The sequence below is a fragment of the Danio rerio genome, chromosome 21 (assembly GCF_052040795.2).
Source record: "Danio rerio strain M-AB ecotype USA chromosome 21, GRCz13ab, whole genome shotgun sequence".
NCBI lineage: Eukaryota > Metazoa > Chordata > Actinopteri > Cypriniformes > Danionidae > Danio > Danio rerio.
Window position 1 is genome coordinate 43,406,039 of NC_141041.1, and position 19,429 is coordinate 43,425,467.

A 19,429-nucleotide genomic window follows, 5' to 3' on the forward strand; every position below is an offset into this window, starting at 1 on the left:
GAACTGACACGTCTGATTCAAATAGATTTCAGATTGTTGTATAAACACGGGAATAGAAAGATTGCAAAGAAACTTGTTGAAAGATGTCATTGTGCCTTAAGTAAACATGATCATAATGCTGTTTTATATGAATAATGCTGTCAAAAGACTGGTGCTACTGTGACAAGCCTTAAAAGTACCCAACCTTAAAAAACAATTCATGGCAGAAAGATGGTCAAGAAAAGAATTGAAAATACTTGTCAGCATATAGTTATTTTTAAAACTTTAAAAAACGTTGACCCCAAATAAGGCCCAGTAATGATACACGTTAATTTCTTTCATTGAGCATAAGGTGCTCTTATTTGTTTTACTTTAATCCTAATCTAAATACAGTACATAAAAAAATATTCCCTAAATAAAATGCATGAAATAAATTAGGTCCATTTAAATCTATTAAAACAAATTCTTCTAATTTACTGCAAAAGATGCAAAAATAAATAAACAGTAACATTATAACATTATAAAAGTAACATTATTATTCATAAACTACCATAAAATGGTCAAAACATAGTAGGAAATTACAGCAACATATGAACCATAAACCTCTGGCCAGGAAAAGAAACAGCACATTAATCTGGGAGATGATGTTTTGAAAAACAAGATGCTCTGGGACATAGAAAACAAGACCAGTGCGAATGACTGCAGTCTGCTCATGCCAAAGCAGTGGGCCAGTTTCACTTGACTCAGCTCCTCTACAGACCTCGTGAACTGAATATCATCTATATTTAGAGTTTATTACAGCTATCAGCTGTATTTAAAATGTTAAACCATGGTAAGGGGATGCAAATATGCCTTTAAAAGGGAAAGAAAACATCAGAAAGTACACATACACTCTTTTTCACAGTTCGATTAAACTATAGGAAGAAAAACACCTGTTTTTAACCTGTTCACTCTGCTGAAAGTGATTTTAGTTATAGAAACCCCTTTTAAGGGTATTAAATCAGAGGAGGGTCTAACTCTGGCACAGTATATTAAAGTGTTACAAGCAAATGTTAATGTCGCTGTGAGATTGTATTTTCTTTTCTTAATAACATAATAGATACATTTCTTTCATAACCTTAATATCTACACTGAATCTATATTATCACGAAACACAAAACAACAAAAACAGTTGAGCTAAGATAGCCCGCATAAGTCACTTCGGAATACCTAGAAACAAAGCAAACATCCAGGAAAATTGCCTGAGGGGAAATTGTAGTTCTCATGAAGGCTATTACCTAAAAATGAGTTCCCTGTGCGAAAGTCCCGAGTGGCATACTGAACACCACTGACAGTGAAATAAACACCATCCACTGTGCAAGCCAAGCATTTGTTGCCATTCAGAATAATCAAATAAGCAGCACTCACCCGGAGTACAATGCCCGGACGCCTTCCTCTCGTCCAATCCTTAACAAAGCATGGAACATCCCACGGTATCGAACCTCCATACAGTGCGTCTGCCCTTGAACCTGAAGCCGCGTTTTTGTGAGATCAATGGGGAACGTACCTGAAAGATTTAATTATAGGATAAACTTCAGTGTGTACATTGCCTCATCTTATGTTCCACCCTATTTTAAACACTAGCTTTATAAATAGCTCAATCACTGGTTTGGGGAATGTTGTTTTTCATGTTCGGCCGATGAACATTATTCATGCACTAACGAATGGTTTTACAGTTCTTCCAACTAAAGAGATACTAAAATTAATACTCGTATGAACCTATCTGACAGTATATTTCAGCAAGGCAACTAATAGTTGTAATAGACAGAAGTAATAATGGTGTAATTAAGTAATAATTACATTGAATATATTTGTTATTGTTGATCATTTATAATTTTCCATAAAATTGTGCCAAACAGTATAAATAAACCTTGTTGTTATTATTATTATTACCTTGTTATCAGTTATTATTGCACATGTAAACAAGCAGTTAATAGTGAAAACAAAATAAAAACATTAAATATAACATATATATTTATCTCAAATACTAATTTGCACTGACACTTTTGTTTTATATATTAACAAATATTACGAAAATATGCCGTGCAAACCTAAAGAAGTGATTAACAATAGATTATAAGGAGGATGATGTAAAAACAGCAGGTGCACAGACTCACCAAATTCTGCGACAATTGAGGCCATTCCCCCATAGACAAACGGCTTCCAGTTCAGGTTTGCCATTTCTGTCGCGGCCCCTTCGGCTTGATGGAGTCCCACTAAAAACAGCAGAAAGCCAAAATAAGAGCAAACCAGCTCTTTTAACCTCACATTGTACAACATAGCGCTACCCGTCTGTGTCACAACCCGTCTCCCCAGATGCAAAGACATATGTGCACCGGAATAAGACGAGCCGCATTAAAGATTCATTGCAAGCGCCATAGGAAAATTACGGAAATCCTATTGGCTGCGGCGTCTGTCAATATTTTTCTCGGTGATCCTGATTGGTCGAAATGACGTGTTGTTTCACCTACTTCCGAAGCCAAGGAGGTTGAGTGACAGCATGCAAGCGCTCGCCTATTTTCTTGAAACCGTGCAACGCTGAACTTTTTAAGGTCATAGCTTTATATTAAAAACAGCCACGCATTGCAAACTAATGCATTAGTGTAACTAAGATGGTCTATATTTACGGTAAGCGAAGTGTGAAGGTCGCTCTGCTTGGTTTCATAACGGACATCTAACGGCTTGTAAGTGTTAGCCAGGTGGAGCAGAACTACTCGCACCATTATAAAGTACTAAACTGAGTTTGGCGATATTTTAGTCAAAATCACCTGTTGAGATCACATACCTGAGACCCGGTGGTTCGGTCGACTCTGTTATTTTATTTTGGACTCCATCGTCTCGACCACATGTAGGATTGTTGTACTTTTTGCAGTCAAACTCCGACAGGAGCGCACAAACGGCTTTCAGTTTCCCATCATGTGCCTTTCTAGCAGGAACTCAATTCACCTCGACCGGAAGTTCCCGCCCGGAAGTTTGAAAAAAACTAGACACCCCTTCTTTTCAATGTCACCCTGTCCATAAAAGAGGAATCAGTGAGGTTTGATTTAAGCGAATTTATTTTAAAGAGAACAGCTTAGATGTGAATTGTGCGTGGCGCTTCGTATAATAACAGTTGTTAGCTATTTTTGTTATGTGTATTAATGTATGCAGTTAAAGGAACAGTTCACCCAAAAATGAAAATTTTATTTAATATTGATTTACTCACATTCAAGGGTCTTAAAATGTTCTAAATTTTCAAAACAAAATTTAAGGCCTTAAAAAAGTCTTAAATTCACAGAAATATTGTTTTGTAGGTCTTAAATCATTTTAAACAGGTCTTAATTTTGCTTTGCACAAGTGAAGCTAAACTCAGTCGGGCCGACATTCATCCAATGACCAACAATACATCCCACCGAAACCCTATTTTTTATTAATGAAACCTTATTTTTAAATTCTTTGTTGCAAATACACAGTTCACAATGGCTGTTAGACATTTATTACTGCAAATTCCCCTAATGAAATTCCCTAATCAGGGAAAAAAGAAACTAAAAACAATTGCTGAATTCCTCATGATAACACTGGGCCATTAGAACAAAAAAAAAACCTAGACTTTAACTCTGTATAAGTCTAAAATTTAATTCTTTATGGTCTTTAAGGGGTCTTAAAAAGTCTTATATTTGACTTAATGAAACCTGCAGAAAGCCGGCTTATATGTAGGTGACTTTCTAGTCATTGATTTATTCATTTTACTTATTTATCAGGGGTCGCTACAGTGAAATGAACCACCAACTATTCTGACAAATGTTTTGTGCAGCGAATACCCTTCCACCTACAACCCAGTACGGGGAAACACCCATAAACATTCTTTCACACAGACACGCTCATACACCACGGGCAATTTTGTTTACCCAATTCACTTAAAGCTTTGGACTTGTGGGGGAAACCGAAGTATATGGAGGAAACCCACTCCAACATGGGCAGAACATCACACAGAAATGCCAACTGACCCAGCCAAGACTTAAACCAGCGACCTTCTTGCTGTGAGGTGACAGTGCCAACCACCATGCCATCACTTTTATTTAGTAGAACTTTTTTAAAAGTGTGTGTTGCTCTTGGTAATTCATAAGAAAGTAAACAACTAAATAATGTGCTTTAAGAGTCGAAAAATCTTACACAGGCAAAACAAATGAATACCCAAGACTCCTGGCAATATACTGAATGTACACTGAGGTCTTAAGAAGAAAAGCCACTGTTCTGTGCAAGAAAATGAACATTATTTATAACATCATTACTTTTGATCAGCAGACTTGACTGTTGGTTTACAACCTTTTATTATATAGCATCCAGGGGTCTATTTATTGATTCTTGTTGATTCTTGCACATGTTTTATGCTGCGGATGCCCTTCCAGCTGCAACCCATCACTGGGAAACACCCATACACTCTCATTCACACACATAAACTATGGACAATTTAGTTTACTCAATTCACCTATAGCGCTTGTCTTTGGACTGTGGAGGAAACCGGGGCACCCGGAGGAAACCCACACCAACACAGGGAGAACATGCAAATTTCACACAGAAATGCAAACTGACCCAGCCGAGGCTTGAACCAGCGACCTTGCTGTAAGGCGACAGCACTACCCACTGTGCCATTGCACCTTCCCAAACACAGAAAATATCAAGTCACTTTTCATCATCAAAAGCTTTTGGAGGAAATATCAAGATCCCATAATGCAATTCAAACCTAAACCACCAAATACGCTTTTTTTTTTTACTTTTTTTTTCAGAGCGTAGGACCGTGAGAGCATGGTTTATCTTTAAACCTAGCAGCCTACACAAATATCAGATGCCATCACTTGATAGCCAGACACTCGTCAGCAAAAGCCAACGGGTCTGACCTGTCCTGAAAGACTCTTTCATGCTGGAATGCTTATCTGAGTATTAATACTTCCTCTTCTACATCACCTATCAAAAGGCACGCCATCATGAAAAGAAAATGCCTAAATTTGACTTTAGCCTATATAATGTTACCATATTCTCACAAACATAACCTTTACAACTTAATCAGCAATTTCTTATAGTTCTAACAACTGCAATAATATACAGTGGGTACGGAAAGTATTCAGACCCCCTTCAATTTTTCACTGTTATATTGCAGCTATATTGCAGTTTTTTTTCCCTCCTTAATGTACACACAGCGCCTCATTGCTTTATTGACAAACACACAATCGTTGACATTTTTGCAGATTTATTAAAAAAGTAAAACTGAAATATTACATGTACTAAGTATTCAGACCCTTTGCTCAGTATTTAGTAGAAGCAGCCTTTTAATCTAATACAGCCATGAGTCTTTTTGGGATAGGTGCAAGTTTTTCACACTTGGATTTTGGGATCCTCTGCTATTCTCAATGAGGAAAAAAAAATTTAATTCATGTTAGCAAATGGCTGCAATATAACAGTGAAAAATGTAACGGGGTCTGAATACTTTCCGTACTCATTGTATGTATTCATCAAACCTATTGGCAATAGACAAAAATAAATTGTATTGATCAAAATTATAGATTTTTCTATTATGCCAAAAATGATTAGGATATTAAGATCATGTTCAATGAAGATACACTCCTGAGCAAAATCTTAAGACTGGGAGAAACATTTCAAGTGTTCACATTTTGTACTGTTGGAGGTTGTAAGTACTTCTTTAAAATACCAAATAAAAACACAAGTGCAAAAAACAGAGAATAGGCAATTAAATGAAACTTGCCATTCAACTCAGCCTCTAATTAGCTGAATAAAAAAATAGGACTACACTGTAAAAAACATAAAAAACAGAAATTTTTTTTGTAGCAGGGGTGCCAGAAAATTTCCGTAAACCTACCCCAAACCCCAGGTTATTATTGTAATTATACAGATAATTAATGTGATTAAAAAGGTTATTACTGTAATTATACAGATTAATTAATGTGATTATAAGGATATTTGCTGTAATTATGCATGGTATTAATGCAATATAGGGATTAATTTATGTTATTATGGATGAAATCTCTAAATATTTCATAAAAATTTCCACTTTTACATACCTTTAAAACTGGAAGAAAAACACTGTCATAAAACACTGTAAATATAACTATAAATTATAATATAGTTGAACAAATATTTTAAGGATATGTAGGTTAAACTTAAAAACTATTTTCTTGAGAAAATACAAAACTGTTATCTGTTTAATTTTTTACAAATAACAAATTTGGTCATCGTTTAGCAACAAAAACAAGGTTAGTGTCATGTGAGGACGCCTGCACAACAAAGTTGAGGATCAAATAGCAGTTTATTAACAGAATCATCTTGCAATTAAAGGTTGAAACAGGAACAAACAGGTGCATAGATAATCCCAAGCATAAAGATGGCAAACAAATTAACAAAGTAAAGGGGTCCTACATACATGGCAAGGCAAAGGGACACACGTCATTATGCTCACTAATAAGTTTAAGACTCAGAAACAATGTGCCTGTGTGTGCTGAGTTTATAGTCCTTGAAATCAGTCCATAACGATCTTCTGACTGTCTGTGTAATTAGTTAGAATTAGGAACCAATGTGTGCGAGGTGCATGCTGGGAGTTATAGTTCATTAAAGTAACGTGTGTAGTTTTTCAATGATCCACAGCCGCTAGATCACTGGTAATCGTCTCAGTTCACATAGCAACATTGTTAGAGTAGTAAAATAAACATTTAATAGTTTACAGTGCATGCATTATATGCAGCCTACAAACATTAGGCTATTATTTTACTTTATTAACCTCATGTTAATATCTTCATATGTTTATCTTCACAAAAAACAATTTGACTTTGTTTACTTGTTTTTACAGGAATAATCTGTAAATATTACTCTCTAAAAATACATCAAATTTCCTTTAAAAAAAAATCTTGTAATACCCAAATACAGGTGTCACAATCACCAGCGATCTCTAACCACCAGAGGTAACTGGAAAACATTCTCACTGGCAGAACTACAAATCTGTTTGTAAATGGACTTCAACTTCATACATGCTCTAGTCTTCGCCCACACACACCTGCTTCCTCATTTAGACTGATTACACTCACACCACCTGAGGATTGTCAAAGACTGATTGCACACTCCATTTAAGCAGCACACACACTCATTCACATTGCCGAGTCTTGTTATAGTAACACTACAACACGTTTTCCTAGTCTTGTTTTCTTGTTTTCACCCTTGCCTTGTTAGCCTTTTCATCTTAGTCTGCCGCCTGCCTTTTGACCTCTCGCCTGTTTACTGATTGCGATTCTGGACTGTCTCCATATACCTGTTCGCAACTGTATTGACCATTGCTTGCCTGATGACTGATTAAACCTGCATTTGGATCCTACCTCAGTTGTTTGTGGAACTCCCCGGGGTTACAACAAGCAATAACTGTAAGTTTAATGTGAGAATTTCTTATTACAGAACATATCTGTAAAATAACAGGTATTTCACTGTATAATGAAAAAAAAAATTCTGTTAAACAATACAGACAATTACCTGTAAAATAACGTTTATTTTTTACAGTGTGCATAGCTCAATTTTGTGCAAAACTGGCTTTGCTGTCATTTTCCTTTGGCCTGTATCACACATAATCTCAAGATGGCAAAGGCAAAAAGGCTTTCTCTCTTTGAAAGTGGCAGAATTGTTGAGCTCCCCAAGAAAGGGCTCTCACAGTGCGTCATTGCTGTCAAAGTTGGATGCAGTAAGACAGTCATTTTAATTTCTTAAAAGATCCTGAGCGGTATGGGACAAAAAAAGTCAAGTGGAAGACCCAATAAAATTTCACCTGCACTGAGCCGGAGGATCCCAAGGGCTGTCCTAGAAGACACAGGCAGATCCTCAACCCAAATTAAGGTCCTCACTGATGCTGACTGCAGCCCAATAACCATGAGAAGACATCTTCGAGAAGAGGCTTAAAGAACAAAAAAAAAATGTTTTTAAAGGCCACATTTTCTCCCACACAACAAGCTTGCCTGCTTGGAATTTGCAAGGGAGCACCAAACATGGGACATTGAAAAGTGGAAGAAAATTTTATTCTCTGAGGATTTTTTTTTTTTACCTGGATGGAAGTTACAAAAACGGGCGCCAGTTCCAGGCCGTTGGTGACCTTCTTGAAGCCATCTTAACCACATGGAGCAAGGTTACCTCCAGCCTCCTGGAAACACTTGTATTAAGTATGCCGAAATGAGTGTTTAAAGTAATCAACCTGAATAGAGGTGTTACTCACTACTGGGTCAATTTTGACAATTTTAGTTCTATTGTCTTTTATTTATTTATTTATTTATTTTTGTCTATGGTCCTATATTTTTGATCAGCTGATTTCAGCCTGTTTGAGTTTAAATGCTTGTTGCTTGCAACCCAGGCTCAATATGAAAATATAGCACCGTGGACATTTCTGGAGACCGCAAAATACGTCCTGTGAGGTACGTATTTTTGCAGTTTTTGTTTTCGCGAATCCGCGAGAGGCCGATGTGTAGGCTTTTTCATATCATATATTTATCTTGCGAGTGCCTTTTGAGCCCGCTGTGTTCGCGTAAACACACCAGAGGCCGCATTCGAGCAACTGTCTGCCTGACTGACTGAATGACTGACTGAAAATGCTAACTGGCACAGCCGGGACTAGCTGTCCTTCTTGCTGTGATGTGACAATGCTAACCTCTGAGCCACTGTGTTGCTCTCAAATAGTTGTATCTCAGCCAAACCTTGTCCAATCCTAACAAACCATACATCACTGGAAAGCGTATTTAATCAGACGATAAATGATTTTGTTATCCAGGCTCACATATGAACAATAATATGTTATAATTTAGCCTGCTTTCATGCAGCTGTGTCAGGGTTATAGGGCCAGAATAGCTTGTAAATCCCAGGTTAATCACTAACCTTACTATGCAATTCCCATCTAATGTTTTTTCAGGTTCACAAACTTGTTTGAAAAAACAAATTAGATAGAGATAAATTATTAAAATTAAAAAATGTAATCTCCGGCAACAGGGTGACTCAGTGGTTAGCTATGTCGCCTCACAGAAAGGCTGCTGGTTTATGTCTCGACTGGGCTGGTTGGCATTTCTTTGTGGAGTTGCATGTTCTCCTTGTATGAGTTAAATGGATGTTTCCCAGTACTGGGTTGCAGCTGGAAGGGCATCTGCTGTGTAAAATATATGCTGAATATGTTGGTGGTTCATTCCACTGTAGTGAACCCTGATAAAGGGACTAAGCTGAAGGAAAAATAATTAATAAATTTTTTTTTTATGATTATCAGTGAGCCAGCCTGTGCAAATCGCTGGTATTTAAGCAGATCTCCACGGACTACAAATCCGCCATTTATGGACTACAAGATCCAGTCACGCACCATGCACATGCAAACGATTCTAAATTAACATTATGATGCGGTTTCCTTGCCTTGTCCTGCTGTGTACCGAGCCTTTGTTTGTTTGTTTGTTTGTTTGTGTTGCCTGCTGCCTACCTGTATTGATCATTCGCCTGTTATTCGACTCTGGAATTCCTGTATTAATTTCCTGTTTGCCCCTGATTGTGAACATTACCTTTCTGGCCATTCTCTGTTTATTAAACGTGCATTTGAATCTGCACTTCCTTTGTCAGCGTCTCCCTTGTAACAAATGTCATCTGCCAACTCAATTCAGATGTATTAAGCAAAATACAACGAATGGAACAAAAATCAAATAAAATCAGACGCCCAAAGTTGTAAGCAACATTTAGTAAGTTTATTCCATTTTCATCTTTACACATTTCAGTCATCACTGAACGTATCACTCAGTATAAATCTGCATATTTCCGATAAAATAGAATGTATTTATTAGTGCTGTCAAAATTATTGCGCCAACGCATGTGATTAATTTGAAGTATTTAACGCGCTAAAAAAATTAACGCAGTTGCAGTTTTTTTATTTCCTCTTGTGGTCGATGTGTGTTTAACGTGCAAAGAAATATGTATAAGAAGACCAAGGAAGCGCTTTTTGAAGGCAAGTTTCAGTATGAAACAATTAATGTCGCATCACAAGGCTCTTCAGCGTTTTCTCCAGAGTTTTATGCTATTTCGGGTGTTTCATTTTTAACTTTCGACTTCTGTTTTAATAGAATTTTATACCGCATGGCGAACGGAAAGAAACACCTCCGCATTTCGTAACTCGGTGGTCCTTTAAGATAATCAAAAATCGCTGCTTACATCGTAGATTCCTAATAAGAGTGTTATCTTAATCATATTAAATCCGGAGTATTGGTGTCTTATGTAAATGTACTCAGAAAGTGACATGATGTCGCGAGCTGTCAGAAAGCGCATTTCTCTGCCTTTCAGCATGAGCCCTCAAATGTGTCATTAAGTTTGACGTGTTTCCCCCTTACACGCAAGTGTCTGCTTCGCGTTGTTGTGTCAGAATCCTTGTAAAGTACAGCCATACTTTAGAACGCTTAAGCAAGTTTGATGAAAGCGATCATGCGTGTTAAATCTGAAGGGAGTCGATCCGCCTGCCCTGTCCTGCGCGCAGTGTGTGCGTGTGCGTGCACGTGTTTCTTAGCAACAAACCTGCCTAAATGTAGCCACTAAATCAGAAAGTTACTAATTGCCAGGAGATTGCGCTCATCATTCAAAAAGAAAAAACTGGACTGTTTTAGCAACTGTCTGAATTTAAAGGAGGACTGAGTAAAATTGTTTCTACTTTATAATTAATGTTCTCAACTCACAGCAATACACTTTTACAATGAGTGCAATTGTTTGTATTCAATATTTTATTGTTATTATAATTTTCCATATCTGCAACGCCTGTATTTTGGCGTTTTTTTTTTTTTTTTTGCAGTCCACTTCGAATCCAACTTGGAAATATTTTTTTTTCTTTATTGCAATAGCCCCTTTCACACATACAGACCTTTCTGGAAAATTAACGGCAATTTTCTGGAAAAGTGTATGTGTGAACAGGCCCTTTTTGAAAATACCAGTAAATTCGTTCTGGCTATTTTCCTGGAAAGAGAAGTTGTAAGATTACCGGTAATTTACCAAAATGCTGCGCTGTGTAAACGCAGAAAGAAGATTGCTGGAAAGAGCGCGTGTACGTCTAGAACGTGCTGACGTGAGACGTCTGCTTTAGCCAATCAGAACAGTCAGACGCATTCACGTCTGCGCGGTTTATGAGAATAAAAGCCTTTGAATATTTTTTCCAGACACATTTAGCTGCTAGAAATTAGTCAGATAACGTTTATATGTTCATCTTATTGCCAACCGTGTAAATAATTATCGATAAGATGCTTATGATAAGCTGTTGTTTGTTTACCTTTAAGCTTTGCGTGTGCCCGTGAAACAGCCCGTGAGCGCCAGCACACACACATATCATGTACATCTCGACATGCGAAAGTGTTTCTCTATACGTTTTCATATAAGTTGTTTACAATACTGATGCATCCACAGAGTTTTTAATGTAGTCAAATGTTTACAAATACAATGGCAGCCGTTTAGAGGTAATTTCTGGTTAATGATGTCAGAATTTACCGGTATTTTGGAATGGATGTGCGAATGGTGCTTTCCGGAAAAAATCTGTAACATCCTTGCTTGTGTAAGCAACACTATTGATTGTGAAATTCATTATTGAATAAAAATTCAAATGGCATTAACATGCCTGTGTTTTAATTTCTGCAATAAATATGGCTGTCAAGCCAGGATCTTGATGGTTTGTTGTGGATATGTTGTTTACATAAAAAAATCTGTGTTACAAGTTAAAGAAAAATTCTAACAAACAATTATATTTTGAATTTAAATAGTCTTGAGTTTACATTAATTTTACATTTGAATAGCAAAAATTACAAAATTCAGGCTTTTAAATGCGATTACTTGTGATTAATCACGATTCATTTTCAAAAAAAGGTGCTATTAATTAGTTTTTTTTAATCGATTGACAGCACTAGTATTTATATATATTACTTATTTCAACTACCCTTGCAATTGTTACCATTTGATTGAAACCTCTGAGCTTACCAGTCAGTTTTTTCGATACCTAATTTTGGATGTTAAATACTACAATAGATAGTTATAATAGCATCTCATTGTTCAGCCAAAAATCCCCTCTTGCCTCTTTCAACACAGCATCTGCGCATTACTCTTTATGAATATAAACATCATCAGTGTATAAATGGCTTATCACATGTTGTAAAATCTGTCCATTAATAACAGGACTGCAGTGCTTCCACAAATACACACCATCATCATATTCAATGAACACCTCAACCTGCAAAGAGATCACATAAAGTGTCATTAACCTCCCATTGTAAATCTCTCTTACAGCATTTAAATGCACCTTTAAAGACCGTGAACACAGAGTAACTGTAAAAGGAGTTAAAGCTTTAATGATGCTAAGAATTTTTTTGTATTCTCACACACAAATGTCCGCAGTTTATATCAGTAATGCTGATCTGATGATAAATAGTCTATAAACGGTCATTGTGGTTTCACCTTCCCTCTAGTTTGCTGTGTGTGTTGTGATGTCACAGAGTGTGATGTCACAGAGTGGTGCGAAGGAGCCTCATCACACGCTGGTAAAGCTGCTGAACAACTGATAACAGATTCCTGCAACACACAGAAGAGTTACAGTCAGTATTGAAAATATATATTACAATGGTACTTTATATTACTAAATGTGTTACTTAGTTACTTTTAAAGAAAAGTTATGTGAAAGTATGGAAGTATGGTCTTTTTTTTTTTTTTTTGAGTAACAGGCTTGAAACTCTACATTTTTACCCTACGCTGGTTAAAGTTCGGCAGTCATACATGGGATTTATTATATTATGGAGCAGCTGTGGCCTAAAGGTTTAAAAGTTGTACGTGTGACTCAATGGTTCATTTCTCGGCACCGTAGGGAAGTGAATAAACAACACTTTCTTACACCCTCTATGGCTCATGAGCAAGTCCCATGAGTCCCATAGCCAAGACACTGAGGATAATTGATCCTTTTAAATATAATTCTTCAACATTTTATCTATCATTACGCACTCTTGAGTCTCTTATATAACTTTTTCTTCTAAAAAAAAACAACAACAGATAACTACCAGAGTCTACACCATATGTCAATGGGCTATATGCACGGCAAGTGTTTTTCAGCCACCGATAGACTTTCGGTGAGAGGTGTATGTGGCTTTTATCACCTTTATTTCCTTTTACATCGTTGATAATGTAATTATAATTGGTTAAATTTAGACTTTAGAATTAATTTACAGTGTAAAACCCAAAAAGTTAAGGTAACTCAAACCATTCGAGGAAACCAATAGCAAAAAAAAAACATTTAAGTTAAAAAACTAACCCTAAGTACTGTGAACTTACTCTGTTTGAATAAACGAAGCAATTTTAGCACAGTAAAACCAAATAAATGAGAACTCAAACCATTTGAGGTAACCGATTGCAACAAACCATTTGAGTTAAAAGGTCACACTTTACAATAAGGTTCATTAGTTAATGTTAGTTAATGCTTTTACTAACATGAACAAACAAAGAACAATACATCTACTACTGTATTTGTTCATGTTAGTTAACGTTAGTTAATGAAAATACAGTAGTTCATTGTTAGTTCATGTTAACTCATATTGCATTAACTAATTTTAACAAGCATGGACTTGGATGTTAATAATGCATTAGTAAATGTTCAATTATGATTAATAAATGCTGTACATGTAATGTTCACGATTAGTTCATGTTAGTAAATGCATTAACTAATGAACCTTATTGTAAAGTGTTACCAGTTAAAAAAAACTAATCTATATAAGTACTGTGAACTTATTCCATTTAAGTTGAAGTAATGAGGTATTTAATTATAATTACCTTCAACACTTAGTTTAAAACTCTTTTCAAATAAGTAAATTTACTTTCAGTATTTTTATTTATTAAACTACACTAATTTCATTTGATAAAGTTGACTGTAAGCGAGATGAAAGACCATTTAAACCAGTGAAATCAAGAGTAGAAACTTTATTGAAAATACTGTGGTAAAATGAATGTGTATATTTTAGACATGGCATCAAACAATGCAATTTAATGCAAAGCTTTTTGTCCGGTGTGATATCTACTTCATACTGTATCTCAATCAGGCAGTGAAGATTATTGTTTTAAAATAAATCAGTTCTTAATTTTAATAATGGCATTCACCGGAAGCATCTGAAAAAGCAGCTAAAAGTCCCTGTGAATATAGGCCTTTCCATCCAAAATTTTAAACATTTTTGCTCCATTTATTAAAACATCTTTATTTAATTTTTGTGCACACTACGTCTTTAAATCCTTAACATTAAAATTTCATTGTTTTGTAACAATCCAAAACAAAAACTGCTCAGGGGTAGCTTAAATAATGTGTCAGTGCTCTTTGGGTAAGGGACTCGTCAGAATAAACAGCAAAAATCAGTCCAAGGCATTTAAATATTGTGAAAAAATATTAAAAAGTCTTTATTGACATGGCTATGCCTTAAAACTAGACATTTCAGCAAACAACTGCCTTCATCAAGGTAACCTCATAGCCATGTCAATAAAGGCTTTTTAATATTTTTCCACATTTTTTGAGTGCTTTGGGCTGATTTTTTTTCTGTAGATTTTTTTTGTAGTTGATAGTTGATTCATGTGAATATCTATAGTTACACAAATTCAAAAAAGGTTTCTCATTTACTCAACAAAAGCATCTTGGAGACTTAAAATGCAGACTTTTAAACATGACTTTTTTAGTTTTGCATAAACAACAACAATGTAAATCTGCAAAAACAGTGAAACGATGGTCATTACATGTTCAGTGAACAGGCATGCATGAATACTTGGCAACCAAGACAATAATGTTATATGTCGGAGCTGACATGGCCACCTCTAGGCATGGGCCGGTATAAGATTCTGATGGGATGATAACCTTGGATAAAAATATCACGGTTTCACTGTATTTTGATCATTGCTCTAAAAAAAATAAATAAATAATAAAAAAAAAAATATATATATATATATATATATATATATATATATATATATATATATATATATATATATATATATATATATATATATATATATATATATATATATATAATTTTTTTTTTTTTTATATATATAATTCTGGGTAAAAAACTAAAACTTTTTCCCCATTGAGCACTATATATTTTATTTTGAGAAACATTTAAAATATTTTGGAGCAGTAAACATGTCTACATAATTCAAATAAGTCATTGCTGTCTTCAATAGTTTCTAAAACACAGATTTCATTACAATTTAAAACAGCATCTTTGGATATCGTTTCTGCTGGAGATACTGTTGTCCTAAAAAATGTGGAAAAAAAAATATTACACATAATAAACACTGAACGGTATAGCAGAAAATCTTGCCATTTTTAAAACCTTGAATTTTCCAATCCGCAATATACCTTAAAAACGGTTATCATCACATGCCTATACTGGCCTGGCATGCAAAATTTCTAGATATTTCTAGCATTTCTAGATCATAGACATGTAAATGTACAATGAGACACCTTGACCTCATTGACGCTTCTGTCTAATTTTACACTAACAAGGTGATCTCATTTCCTGGCAAAAAAAAACATAATACATTTGAAACATAATACTGGTGTAAGCTGTTTCAGGAGTAGCATAGTGTGTTAGACACAAACTCATCATTTCTAATACACCATACCCTAAATTCCAATGTAAGTATATCAAAATGATCAAAATCTCACCTGGCACCATTGGAGACACAGTTGTGTCTGTCTGGGTGAAGGCAGAAGAGTGAAGTTAAACAGTAGGCACAGCACAAAAACATGGAAAGCAGTTTCCCCTTTAAAGACATCTTCTGCCCACTGCTCTTAAGGATCTTTAGTGGTCCTTTGAAAAGCCCAAGGCGTTCCTTCTTAAGCCAGCTGAAGGTAAAGATGGGCAGTGATTTGTAGGTAAGGGCAGGGCACAGTTAGCCCAAAACACATCCAAAAGCTTTCTGTGGCCAGAGTGTAGCAACAACTGCTGACCAAAATAGGCTTTCAATAGCAGTGAACAGTCTAGTAGGGGTGAAAAACATCATCACATTGTTGAGCCGCTGAAAGCCGGGCTTTATTGTGTAGCATTGACATAAAAAGATCTTTCCGTGTTATGAATGACTGTGTTCAGATTGTTCAAAACAATAATGCCTTATTCACATGACTCCAGAGGAAAGAGGTCAGCGCATTATTGTGGAATTAACTGATTCCTATATGTCCTGATCTGTCTTATGACCCTGGTTCCTATGATAAAGTGTGAATGGGTTTGGATATGGTAAATGTTTATTCACCCATGAGTGATTCTGTTTATTCAGAGTTCACTCATGAGTAATCACAGTCACGCTGTTAGTGTCCACCCACCTCCCATCCCACTCTCCAAACCAAACCCTCTGTCCGTGTTCATCAGTTTCTCTTCCCCCTTTTAGTTTGAAGACCGATCCCATGCTGGTAGAAAGACATCTCAGATATGCAGCAGACAAAATGTACACATTTTGAATAAGTTCTGGTCTTTGTCTTCATCCTAAGGACGGGAAAATCACATCCCAAGAGACGATGAAAGGAAGTTTGGAATCTTTGGACATCTTCTCTGCAGTTGGGTCGTGTTCTCTGTTGAATCGATTGGGCTTTTCTACAATGAGAAGAATGGGGAAAGGAGTTTGTCTACTTCTGGTTACAGTTTCAGGCAGGGAACACTCTTGAACATCTGGAAATTGAGATGTGATTTCAGGATCTTTCTTAACGAAGAGCCAACGATAAGGATTTCACAAGAGCCGTTTTTGTACTTCAATAAGGTTAGGTTGAAATTTCATCATAATCAAATTCACATGGATAAAGTCTCTTCACAGTAGGAAGTATGCTCTGATGGGACCTGGATGACAGCCAGGCAGAACAAGGGTCAGATAAACGAAAATACAACAGCAGAAAAAGGAATATGTTGTGCTTTCCCCAATGGGAATGAAGAAACATCAACATCCTTGTGTCTATTTTCTCTTCTTAAAACCTTCTTGGGTTAGCTATTAATGCAACAATGATCGCTTTCAACCTGACTCAGGAGACTTCCTTGCAAACTATGAAGGAGAATTTCAGAGTAACATCACCCAGTCCAGAGCTCACAACTCCCGCTGTTATTGAAAGAGTAGTAGTGACCACTGGCTGTATTCTTAGTGTGGGATCCATATTGATCATCTCCACCAACCTTCTAGTTGCCATTTCTCTGATCATGCTCATCCGCAAAAGAGGCTACCAGAGCTGGTGTTTCGTTTTAAACCTGTCCATTGCAGACATTCTAGTCGGTGTAGCCATTACAGGCATCGCCACTGATGCTCTCCAAGGAACAACGGCCTCAATGGAGAAGGGCATTTGTTTGTTCCGGATGACTTTCATCATGGCTCCGACTGCAGCCTCCATCCTAACAATGTTCATGATTTCGGTGGATCGCTACATGGCTATAAAACTGCCGCTCCGCTATTCGGAGTTAATGAATAAGAAGATGATCACAGGGGCTCTGGTCTTCACTTGGATTCTCTCATCACTGGTGGGATTTTCTCCTGGGATTTTGAAACCGATGCAGCAGGAAAACTATCAGAAGGTCTGCACGTTCTTCTCCGTCATCGAGCCCAAAAGCATTGTTGTGGTCTTCTGCATGTTTTTCTTCCCGCTGCTCTCAGTCTTCATCTATTTCTACATGGATATCCTAAAAATCGCCTGCACCCACCAGAAGCGCATCCGTGCCCAGCAAGCAAGTTCACGGTTTTTGACGTCTAGCCGTTATTGGGGTCACGTAAAAGCCCTGCGGACTGTAGCCGTGCTGGTTGGATGCTTCACCCTCTTCTGGTGTCCATTTTTTGTGGTCAGTATTGTGCAGGTCTCATGTCCAGACTGTGAACTTTATTACTTTTTGGAGAACCATCTGTGGTTGCTGGGAACCACAAACTCTCTTGTCAATCCCCTGGTGTACGCCTGCTGGCAGCGAGAGGTGAGGGACCAGATCTGTGAACTCTTTGCTTATATCAAAGCAGGGTTTTGTCGTGAGAGGCGCTCCAAGGGAGGGGACGGACGCACAAAAGACCACCTGACCGTTGCACATGCTGACAAGTTTCATGACAAGACTCTGGCCACGCAGTTAAATTACTGTGGGTCTGTCACAATACCGGAATAACATCCGGAAAATATTCCAAACAGAGTGGGATTGTCCTTTTAGTCCGCTGTTGAGAGGAAACTGTAAAAGTCTCTTAATGGATGTGGAGCCCAGAGTATCTGTCGAAATAAAACAGCACATTTGTTTGCTTTCCTTCTCCGCCTGCAATGAACACATTACTTTTGAAATGTAACCAAAGCACTTTGTTCCCAATAGTTTTTTTTCCAATTGTAATATAAATGACTTGTGCATTAAACAAACATATTCAACATGTGTTTTTGTCAATTATTATGCAATATGTATTTGTTCACAACAGAAAAAAATACATTGAAAAGCTTTATACAGAGTGAAAGCTAAACAAACCATTTACTTTGACAGTATTAGATTATAGCTAGTAGACATCTAAGGGAGACATTGCAAACAAACTGAAGAGGAAATTCTGACATATTCTGGATATTTGGGTTTAACATTTCAAAATCAGATTTGACAGCAGTTTAGGAGTGATTTAGCGAGGCAGTGGCGCTGTAGGTAGTGCTGTCGCCTCACAGCAAGAAGGTCACTGGGTCGCTGGTTCGAACCTCGGCTCAGTTGGCGTTTCTGTGTGGAGTTTGCATGTTCTCCCTGCCTTCGCGTGGGTTTCCTTCGAGTGCTCCGGTTTCCCCCACAGTCCAAAGACATGCGGTACAGGTAAATTGGGTAGGCTTAATTGTCTGTAGTGTATAAGTGTGTGTGTGAATTTGTGTGTGGATGTTTCCCAGAGATGGGTTGCGGCTGGAAGGGCATCCACTGCGTAAAAACTTGCTGGATAAGTTGGTGGTTCATTCCGCTGTGGCTACCCCGGATTAATAAAGGGACTAAGCCGACAAGAAAATGAATGAATGAATTTGAGTGATTGGTCAGTGAGATTATTCATCCTTATTGTCCACTTGTTCACTTCGGTTCATTCTGAAACTGATTCTGTGCAGTAATAATTATAAACAATATAGTACAAATAAAATATACAATTTTATATAACATGGGTTTTATCAAGATGGATGCATTCATTTAAACCTAAATATTCATTCATTCATTTTCCTTGGGCTTAGTCTGATTTATCAGAGGTGACCACAGCAGATTGAACCAACAACTAATCTGCAATATGTTTCATGCAGCTGATGCCTTTCCAACCACAAATCAGGGAAACACCCCCACACACTCACATTCACACACACACACACACACACACACACACACACACACACTCATACACTACAGCCAATGGTAATCAAATTCACCTGTAG

General features: G+C 36.8%; 2 protein-coding genes and 2 long non-coding RNA genes across 10 annotated transcripts in view; 1 reads left to right on the top strand and 3 right to left on the bottom strand.

Annotated features, from left to right (window-relative positions):
• slc25a14 (solute carrier family 25 member 14) overlaps window positions 1-2,964 on the bottom strand; it is a 33,677-nt gene extending 30,713 nt beyond the window's left edge. Inside the window, 3 exon segments of one of the 3 annotated variants that reach the window (NM_200164.2) lie at window positions 1,387-1,525; window positions 2,136-2,234; window positions 2,804-2,964. In NM_200164.2, coding sequence (NP_956458.1) covers window positions 1,387-1,525; window positions 2,136-2,199 — 203 coding nt within the window. In that variant the 5' untranslated portion in view covers window positions 2,200-2,234; window positions 2,804-2,964. 3 annotated transcript variants of the gene reach the window in all.
• LOC147838945 (uncharacterized) overlaps window positions 1-19,429 on the bottom strand; it is a 1,276,407-nt gene that overhangs the window by 511,385 nt on the left and 745,593 nt on the right. The window lies entirely within an intron of this gene.
• Window positions 2,494-18,418, top strand: LOC100001479 (glucose-dependent insulinotropic receptor). 5 transcript variants are annotated; one of them, XM_087301823.1, is made up of 3 exons: window positions 2,494-3,055; window positions 12,495-12,648; window positions 16,438-18,418. In XM_087301823.1, the coding sequence occupies exon 3, from the start codon at window positions 17,040-17,042 to the stop codon at window positions 18,168-18,170; it is 1,131 nt and encodes a 376-aa protein (XP_087157949.1). In that variant the 5' UTR covers window positions 2,494-3,055; window positions 12,495-12,648; window positions 16,438-17,039; the 3' UTR covers window positions 18,171-18,418. The 5 variants fall into 5 exon arrangements, with proteins under 5 accessions (XP_087157949.1, XP_087157948.1, XP_087157951.1 ...); XM_087301822.1 differs by having other exon boundaries at window positions 12,495-12,620; XM_087301825.1 differs by having other exon boundaries at window positions 12,495-12,620; window positions 16,538-18,418.
• Window positions 8,096-16,439, bottom strand: LOC141379897 (uncharacterized). The gene is made up of 4 exons (XR_015520579.1): window positions 15,719-16,439; window positions 12,484-12,597; window positions 8,758-12,259; window positions 8,096-8,530 (listed from the first exon to the last, which is right to left on the bottom strand). It is a non-coding gene; the product is annotated as an uncharacterized LOC141379897 (long non-coding RNA).